This window comes from Micromesistius poutassou, assembly GCF_964030765.1.
Source record: "Micromesistius poutassou genome assembly, chromosome: 5".
Lineage (NCBI taxonomy): Eukaryota > Metazoa > Chordata > Actinopteri > Gadiformes > Gadidae > Micromesistius > Micromesistius poutassou.
The window spans coordinates 9,328,626-9,338,625 of record NC_140275.1 but is presented as its reverse complement, the minus strand read 5'-3'; the positions used below and the strand labels follow the sequence as shown (position 1 = coordinate 9,338,625).

The 10,000-nt window shown below is 46.2% G+C and overlaps 2 protein-coding genes across 2 annotated transcripts in view; both read left to right on the top strand.

Moving 5' to 3' along the window:
* Positions 1-2,536, top strand: part of sv2ca (synaptic vesicle glycoprotein 2Ca) — a gene marked incomplete at both ends in the record, with an annotated part of 22,304 nt that extends 19,768 nt beyond the window's left edge. Inside the window, 5 exons of the mRNA XM_084468959.1 lie at positions 372-536; positions 777-910; positions 1,123-1,329; positions 1,937-2,096; positions 2,353-2,536. Coding sequence (XP_084325085.1) covers positions 372-536; positions 777-910; positions 1,123-1,329; positions 1,937-2,096; positions 2,353-2,536 — 850 coding nt within the window. The remainder of the gene's footprint in view (positions 1-371; positions 537-776; positions 911-1,122; positions 1,330-1,936; positions 2,097-2,352) is intronic.
* A 4,303-nt stretch (positions 2,537-6,839) lies between these two features.
* Positions 6,840-10,000, top strand: part of iqgap2 (IQ motif containing GTPase activating protein 2) — a 39,344-nt gene continuing 36,183 nt past the window's right edge. Inside the window, exons 1-2 of the mRNA XM_084468025.1 lie at positions 6,840-7,124; positions 9,570-9,669. Coding sequence (XP_084324151.1) covers positions 7,079-7,124; positions 9,570-9,669 — 146 coding nt within the window. The 5' untranslated portion in view covers positions 6,840-7,078. The remainder of the gene's footprint in view (positions 7,125-9,569; positions 9,670-10,000) is intronic.

Genomic DNA, 10,000 nt, shown 5'->3' with positions numbered 1-10,000 from the left:
TCTGCTGTGTTGCAGTAGAAGTCGGTCCCTGAAATCAATCACGGGGCCTCTCAATCAATACCGGCCCGGTGGTGTCTCGGCAACGACCGGGATGGAAATGGAAAAGCCAGCAGAGATATACACACGGAAACTCAAACAGGCCCCCTTTTGATCCGTCTTAAGAACCGCCTTATCTTTCCAGTCCGTTATCCAAAAACACGTTACGCTTTCAGCAACGGCTAGTATAAAAATGACGGGAAGTGATGGCTGAGGGGATTTCCACTGGCAACCTTGAATATTTGTTGTGTTTTGACGGATAAGCTTGCTGATGCTACTGGCCCCCCCGCCCCCTCTTCCTCTTCCTCTCCTCCCCCGCCCCGTTGGCTACCTAGCTACTACGGGCTGTCGGTGTGGTTCCCAGATGTCATCAAGCACCTCCAGGCAGATGACTACGCCTCCAAGGTGAAGAGCCACAGCAACGAACGCATCGAGGACATCACCTTCAACTTCACCCTGGAGAACCAGATCCACACCAACAGCGTCTTCGTCAATGACAGGTACGGCCGAGTGCGCCCGCCGCTCCGACCCCTAGTGACGGACGGCCTCTGGCCCCGACCGGTGGGGGGGGTTTTAAAATGTCACGTACGGAATACCGTGTCGGGTCGACGCCCGCTCAACTGATTGTCGACTAATTGTTGGAGACGTTTGTTGGTTATTGGATCTTGATTCCACATTAACTACGGAATCATAGTCGCTTCGTCTCGGTTTATAATATAACATATTGTGATATATTCCAGATTCATCGGCATGAAGTTGAGGTCGGTCACCTTCGTGGACACCACCTTCCGCTCCTGCTACTTCGACGACGTCACGTCGGTGGGCTCCATCTTCCGCAACTGCACCATAATCGGATCGCAGTTCTTCAACACAGGTTAGACCGGGCCGGCCGGCCGGCGCGCGCGTGTTCTGTAACAAATCGCCAACACCGATGGACAGCAGCAAACGCTCAACACAGCCCCCACGAGAGCTTCCTCCATCACCTTCAACCTGGTCTGATAGTTCATAGCGGCTAGGCGTGGACGTTTAGCCTCCTTTGGTCGCCTTAACCTCGGTCCCCATGTGTGTTTGTTTTTTTTCCGCCAGACATCGATGACTCCAAGTTGATCGATGGCACCGAGGTGATCAACAGCACCTTCGTGCACAACAAGACGGGCTGCCAGATGACGTTTGATGACGACTACAGCGCCTACTGGGTCTACTTCATCAACTTCCTGGGGACCCTGGCCGTGCTGCCGGGAAACATCGTGTCTGCTCTCCTCATGGACAAGATCGGCCGCTTATCCATGCTGGGTAGGTAGAAAAAGTGTGCGTGTGTGTGTGTGTGTGTGTGTGTGCATGTGTGTGTGTGTGTGTGTGTGTGTGTATGTGCGTGTGTGTTTGTGTCCGAGTGTAGGAGTGTCTGTCTAGGAGTGTGTGTGTGCGTGTGTGTGTGTGTGTGTGTGTGTGTGTGTGTGTATGTGCGTGTGTGTTTGTGTCCGAGTGTAGGAGTGTCTGTCTAGGAGTGTGTGTGTGCGTGTGCGTGTGTGCGTGCGTGTGTGTGTGTGTGTTTGTTTATCTCTTGCATTTGTGTGCGAGGCTCTGTCCGGGAGATGATGGGGTAGGTAGGTCATCGGCTGCTCTGTAGTAATTTGTTTTAACATTGACTGTGGACATCGGAATGATTTATGCCGCGAGAGTAGCATTCATCACAGCGTATGAGAGGGCAATTTTGATCAGGGTCCACCCCCCCTTTACTTGACCATTATTCAGGGGGATGTCACATACACTACCCGCGCGCTCTCGCTCTCTCTCCTTCTTCCTCACATAAAGCTCCCCATTCATCAGCTTGTCTCCGTCTCTCTCTCCCCCTGCTGTGGATGTGTCTGTATTGCTATTGGTATTGCTGTTGTGTGTGCAGGTGGCTCCATGGTCCTGTCGGGCATCAGCTGCTTCTTCCTGTGGTTTGGCACCAGCGAGTCCATGATGATCTTCATGCTGTGCCTGTACAACGGCCTGAGCATCTCAGCGTGGAACTCCCTGGACGTGGTCACCACCGAGTCCTTCCCCACCAGCAGGAGGTAGAGTTGCACCACCGCCAGCAGGCCGTGTTTGGTACCGCAACCCAGGACTTCGCTTACCCTACGTCGCTATACCGTTACGCTACGTGTTCCATTGGAGCAGCCTACTGTCTGCACACGCAGACACAAACAACCCCCGTGATTGATTTATTAATAATAAATGAAAGTAGGGTCATGTTTTTCATCCCAAAAATATACATGAAAAAAAAAAGTATTCCATCATGACCAACCATACCTTTGTCTCCCCTTGCTCCAGGGGCACCGGGTTCGGCTTCTGCAACGCTCTGTGTAAGCTGGCGGCCGTGATGGGGAACCTGATATTCGGCTCGCTGGTGGGCATCACCAAGGCCATCCCCATCCTCATGGCCTCGTCCGTCCTGGTGGGCGGCGGTCTGGTGGCCCTCCGGCTCCCAGACACCCGGGCAAATGTTCTCATGTAACCACCTCCCACCGCCCCCCCCCCCCCTTCATCCCCATCCTCCTCCTCCTCCTCCTCCTCCTCCCCTCCTCCCCCCCCCCCACCATCCCCGTCCCCATCCTCCTCCTCCTCCTCCCCTCCTCCTCCCCTCCTCCTCCCTCCCCCCTTCCTCCTCCTCCCCATCCTCCTCCCTCCCCCCCTCCTCCTCCCTCCCCCCCTTCCTCCTCCTCCCTATCCTCCTCCTCCTCCCCCCCTTCCTCCTCCTCCCCATCCTCCCATCCTCCTCTTCCTCCTAAGTGGTGCAAAGGGCTTGGTTCTTATGTGGACACACGACCGTAGACAAGGCTCACTCACATCATCACCTCTGACGGTCTAATGCAAATTAAGACGGTCTTCTTTTTCTTGATGTCACCCAGCGTTCTTAGGACTCTTGAATGATTCATGATTGTATTAATGATCATAGAAATTTGATTATGCAAATACACATTTTAACATGACGAGATGAGAGATGAGACATTTTAACTACTACTTTAACTACTTTAAGAGGCTACTATTATTCATCCTTTTTTAAAACGGGGGTGAATCAAATCTATTCCAATGACAGACGAGATTGACTTGGATATAGGGTGGGTGACAAAGTACACGCTTGCGTAACCTAACGAGATCACGCGGTGGTTGATATTGATACAGTCCCATTAGGAGGACAGGAGGACAGATGGGGAGGTGAGTCAAAAACAAGCCGTTAATGAGCGGCGCCGACCTGCTGTGGGGAAAATGAGGATCAGAAGGGCCAGACGCACTCACACATCTGTATGACAGCTGGCTCTAGCCCACAGGACTCACACAGGAACTGCCCCTGGACACGCAAAAGGCTACGACGTACACAACAACAGTCATCAAACTCAAACATATGTATACACATGCACACACACACACACACATGCGCCCACACACGTATACACACATACACACGCATGCGCCCACCCACACACTTACGCATACACGCACATACACACACACACACACACACACACACACAAACACACAAACAGACACAGATACAGAGATAATGTATATTTGCGTGTTAAAAATTGGGTATATAAGTTTGTAAAAAAAAAAAAAGTGAAAGCGAGTCTTCACCATTCAAACACACAAAATGTAGTCTGCAACTTTTACCCAAAAGTTTTTTAATGACTTGTCTTTGGGTCGTAGGACATCCACACAGAACACACAAGCCCTTTGCACTACCCCTACCTAAGAATAAAAAGGCCATATGAAAATAACTATGTATTTTGTTGTATGATATGTTAAAATATCAACATGCTTGTTTGTTTTTTTTTGCTTCTATTTGAAAATGACTCTTTAAATGTCTTCCCATGAAAAAAAAAAGCAAGAGTTTGAAAACATTTCCGTCCTGATGTTGGCTTGTTCTCTCCCGTGCTGTGTCATCGCGGCGCTCTGACCTCTCTGACCAGCGTGGGGTCCTGCTCACGACACTGGCTCTGATGTTGACATAATCATGCTGGTCCCTCTTTCAAAATACTGAATAGCCTTTTTAAATGTGCCTCTCCATCTCTGGAGCATCCTCCCCCCTCACCCAACCCCCCTCCCTCCCCCCCCCCACCTCCCTCCCCCCCACACACCATACATCCACACTGTGTCTGAAGGTTAGATTGGATGGACAGAAAAGAAGAAAAAATATACCTTTCATATCAGAGTGTATACGGAGCAGACCTTAAATATATTGCTTATGGTGGCAAAATTATGCTCCTTCCATATCCAATGTCAAACATTGGAACCATTTGACCGAGCCATATCCAAATATCATAGTATATATATGTATATATATATATATATATATATATATATATATATATATATATATATATATATATATATATATATGTATATATGTGTGTGTGTGTGTGTGTGTGTGTGTGTGTGTGTGTGTGTGTGTACACAGAACACAAAAGCCCAGGCAAACGGGCAGGGTTTAAAATATCCAAGCTCAGAATGACTATGTCATTGCGACATTAGCCCCAGAGGTGGGAGACGACCGTTTTACAAACTGCCTTTTTTTTGGGCCGAGACACCAATGGAGTAATATGGTGCAATATATCATGCAGCAGTGCAGAATGCTGTCGCCAAACAGCATCCACCGGCTGAATAACAGTCTAATAGGTAACCGTGTCACACTCCCATGGTCAGCCAGGTAAAAGATTTGTGTAGTTGTAGTTCAAGATTTTAAAAACAGATATCACACCGATCAAAACCATAGTTCACATTCCATCGACTGCTACATCCGGCCAAAAATGTTTCCTAAATGTTGAATGAAATTAGCATCCATAAACATTTACATCCAATCTGCAGGAAAAAGTAAACTAGCGCCCTCAAGTCCCATTTTGTTTGTGCCTGTAGTTTGTATTTGCTGTTGCTATCGGCCTGTGTTCCCCCGGTTCAATCTCGTGTAGTATCTGTGATCGTAGCTTTGAGGTAGTCTAGCTTTCTCCTTGTACTACCATGGGCTTTTTTTTTTTTTTTTTTCCTCAAGGCTGTCTAAGGAAAAAACACAGCAAGGGTGTGTGTGATTTCATGGACTCCTGGAATTACCACCTGTGTGTGTGTCGGTGAGCTGCTAATGTGTAACAGATATTTTTAGACGATATGTTTTTTAACAAAAAAAAAAAAAAGAATATATATAGGATTTGTATTGTAAGCAACAGAAGTTGCACTGATATTAAACAGTGTCAAAGCGAAACTTCTGGTCCGTTGCAGCCCTGTCCATACTATTCCATCAGAAGATTGCAGAATAACATGAGAACTGCGTCTATATTTTTCCAAGTGTGTTAAAAGCTTGACATTTAACTTGTGAATCACCAGTATTTAAATCATTTGTTTACGTATGTATTTATTCATTTAAATATTTATTTATGTCAGGGTGGCATGTTATTAATTGGGTTTCTGGTTTCGCTGTTATATGCACCGAAATTGTACGTGCATTTGTGTGCGTGTCTGTGTGTGTGTGTGTGTGTGTGTGTGTGTGTGTGTGTGCGTGCATGGGTGTGTGCGTGTGTGCGTGTGTATGTGCGTGTATGTCTTTGTGTCTGTTTGTACATTTGTGTATGTTTGTGTAAGTGTGGATGTACGTGTATTCAGAAACTCCGAGTGTGTCCTTGTATGCGACCACGTTTGTGTGCAAGTTATGACTGTGTTTGTGTTGACCGTGTAAATATTGTACATATCAAAGCTGATATAGGTGGAGTTCTGCATTTAGTGTGTGTGTGTGTGTGTGTGTGTGTGTGTGTGTGTGTGTGTGTCCCTCAATGCAATCCAATCACGCGGTGTCATGCTTGTCCCAAGCAAGTGTTCTGTAAAACTGTGTCTGTTGTCGTACATCTCTGTGTGTCCATGTCTCCCAGCTTCACTCTTCTAAAAAAAACTATGTGTGTACAAATTTGCATGGATGTAGAAAGAAACGTCTCTTTCTTTTCTGCTTAACCTTGTGTTTCGTATTGTAAATTCTCCTGGCGGACGATAACGGCATACTATGTTGATTGATGTTGTAAGAGGAAGGAAACGTGAATGTATCACACTTGTAAGTTATTTTCTCCATTTTATGCAAGTCAACAAAGACGTGTGACGGGGAAGGTTGTGACGTTGTTGTGAAAGAAAAGAAAGGTTGAGAGACGTTGCTGTGCTGTAGGCCTGGGCTCGTGTCGAGGTTCCAAAGCGTGGAAATATGAAATGATTATTTTCCATTTGTTGCTATGTGAATACAGTTATAAATGGGAAAGCAAGCAGAGATTACAGATGACTACTTGGTATTAAATAAAATTCCAAACTGTTGACAAGCAGTTCATGTGGTTTGATTTGCAAATGTTACAGCTATTACAGCTATGAAAACACATGCTATACAGGTTTAACACATTAAATAACATGTCCATACATTTTTATGTTCAATCTAGGATGAATTTGCTAAAACATTGCATTGCAACATGCACTGTAATGTTGCAACATATTGATGCTGCCACCTAGCGGCCTATTTCGGAAATAAGTAAAATGGCTCATTTTGAATGAATAGAACATTAATTTCATTATAAGCATTGTATTAGGGGAAAAAAAAAATCCAACCGCAAACTAGAATTAAATATATATATTTAAAAATGTTATAGAGGAAGTTACAAGTTAATCTACAACCAACATATTTGCTGAGCCCAAGTAGGCTGCAGGAGAGGCAGATCTCCACCAGATGGCGCAAACGCTGAATACTTTCGCCCCGTCAATCACTTTATTGGAGGACGCAGTGGGAGCGGAGAAACGTAGTAGTAAAGGCGTTCATTCAGCTTCAGGGTTAAACACGGGGCGCTATGGAGACACATTTCAGCAAACCTGCACATTCATCCAACTTTTGACACCTCTTTGACTTTTGAGCGGGGGGTCCGAGCAGCAGCCCACACAACTCCCTCGGCTGACCCTGAGCTTCACGGATAGTCTCCAGCGCCACTCGCTCTGCACCCAGTCGCTAATCGCTATTAGAAGTTTGGTGGAGAGGAAACGAGGCAGGATGTACCATGAAGACCCCGCCAGCGTACAAAAACCGCGTTATGGAAGTAAGTGTCAAAGTTTCTTTATCGTGTAAATTGTTGGCTAACGTGCACTATTTGAACCCTTCTATAAACGGCAGGTAGAATTGAAGCTGATGTTAAAGAAAAAACCAAAGTTAAACCCAAGACAGGACGAATCGCGATCTGTAACAGGTGCTTCACCTGGTTGAATGTATATTCTGAATTAATTTGTCACGTTACAATGTTGATATGTCCTATAATCCCTGTTGACTGCAGAATTTGGACAATACTGCTATGGGTAGTCCACATCTTTCTGGTTGTTTCAAAGTGTTGGCCTGCCCAAAGAAAACCTTGTTGTTTTTCATAGGTTAACTGTGTAGACACTACACAGTCATTGGAATCTCCCCAAAGTGTGTGTGTGTGTGTGTGTGTGTGTGTGTGTGTGTGTGTGTGTGTGTGTGTGTGTGTGTGTGTGTGTGTGTGTGTGAGAGACACACAAGTTTTTGTTTTTCATTGGTTAACTATTAAACTGCATTTACTGGTTGAGTAGTCGACAGCTATCTTGAATTGAAGGAAGTTATCTCAACAAGCATTCTTAAAACTGCGGTTAAGTTAGGCTACTTGGCACTGAGTTACATTTGATTAGAGGGCAAAGTTCAACTTTGAGAGAGAGTTGAAATCAATCGTCGCTCATCAATACATCAACAGGCTACTCTATTAACCCATGACTTGACAAGACATTGTTACTTAACACCATTTCGATCAGCTGACAGGTGACACAGTATACTGTCAGGGCAACAAAACGTTGTTTGTCTAAAGTCTAAAAGGTTTGTAGAGATGTTGGTCAGCTATCTATCCCTTGACACATGTCTTGTGATGTTTGGGTAGTCTTTCAAACCTGATGAGTGTAGCCCTCTGTCATAGAGAACAATTGTCTCAAGTGTTATGCCAATATCCGATAGTCACAGTCAGTCACAGACTATGTCACACGCTAACCATGGTATGTGGATTTCCCCACGAATGGGAGACCTATAATCTTAGCCCTATTCTTGAGTTGCTTTCCTGGGGAAACCATACGCAGATACAACAGCCCTCAGACAAACTTACATATGAGTCATTATCACAAGAGTCCCTAACTCATACTCAGTGAACCTTCGACAAAGGCACCACAATCATCCAGCGCTTAAAAATAGGCCTATAGGCAGCGCGCCATTGCTGCAGGAGTGCACAAAGTTTGGCCTCTTCCAGGAAGTGTGAGTGAGTCAGTGTGGGGGTCCGTGCATGCATGCAGGGGAGCCAATAGCTCAGAACCGGGCATTCACACCCCCTCTTACTACACAGCTGGGCCAGGGATCTTCAGTTTTGTGTGTGTGTGTGTGTCTGTGTCCGTGTGTCCGTCCCCTCCTTGCATCTCTCCTTGTAACTCTATCTGCAGGTATGTGTTTAGTGCAAAGTCAGGTCATCTCTTTGTCCGAGTAAATCACAGATAAAACCCACGCAGGCCTATTCGCCTGCCTTCCCCCCGTGGAAGCATATACTCCGCCGGACCGCATTTGCCGGGGCAGTGGTGCGTAATCCAGCCAGAGAGAACTGAGAGGTCTGTGACTCAGCACTCTTGAGCTTCCAACTGCTCCTCCTCCACTCTGCCAGAAGTAAAGGGATTTGATTGGATTGGAAGGGAGAGGGAGGGAGGGAGGGAGGTGGGGGTGGACGAGGCGTGGTGGAGGTGAGGTGGATCTCATTAACCTACAGCAGCTAAAGGTCAGCGCTCAGCACAAGTCAGCCCTGGGTCCTGGGAGACCACACTGGGTTGAATAGGGTTTATTGGAGCATCCGATTTGATGCAGTCTCCGACTATTGTTTCTGTTCCGAACATAAGTCATAAGTCAATGAGATTTTTAGTGAACATTTGTGAAGTCGTTTTTTGAAACCTGCCTACATTTTAATGTTAAACTAACTAATTGTATTTCTCAAATGCTAGAGCTCAGGAATGTTTTGCATTGATTCAATCTCATGGTCGTTAAGCTAAAGATAAAAAGTCCAATTTGCCTACCTTAGTTCGACTAAGTCACAAGAGCTTTGAATATCATGATCGTTTTGGGTTTGCTAACGGCACTCTAGTTCAGATGTCTTTCCCAGATGGGCTGCTGGCAGACCTTAGCTAATTGGATGTGTGCTGCCCCTACCACCTTGAATCTTGGTGGTTTTTTTGGAGGCAAATCTTCATATGGGCCTACTTTAGTTTTTCTCTGGAAATCCTTTTTACGTGAAGTTGGCTGGAATATCATACCATCATCCTGATGTATGGCCCTCATTTCACATCCACAGCCTAAATATATAGTTCTTATAAATCACATGATAAACTTTCCTCCTCTCACTTCACGAGCCAGTGTGTTTTCCCTTTTTTAATATATAGATCTCTAGTGTGTGTAATAAAAAAAAAGCACCTCACACTCTGCTCCCCTCCTTGTGTTCCTTGTGTTCCCGCAGCCATCCAGGATGACGAGCGTTCCTCTGCGGAGGAGATGGACGAGCGGCGGCGGCAGAACATCGCCTACGAGTACCTCTGTCACCTGGAGGAGGCCAAGCGGTGAGTCCTCTCAGGAGAACCACAGCTCTGGTCCAATGGCAGGGCCGGAGGGTGGGGACTAGGCATGGGACGAAACGATTCTTTTCCGGGAATCAGTTCTTTCAGTTCCCTTCACTATCACAAATCGTTCAGTCATATGGTCTGTTACGTCATTTGGCGGGGGAATCTCAGGTGTCTGGCCTCGCCACTTTGCTTGTAAATATGAGGTACGCCCGCAAATGGAGCATTTTGAAACACCAGAAGGTCTCAGACGGTGACGGTGCTCGGGGAAAACAGCTAATTTCTGTAGCATTAGCCTACAATGCCGCTCAAGCATTACACGTGTGTGGTT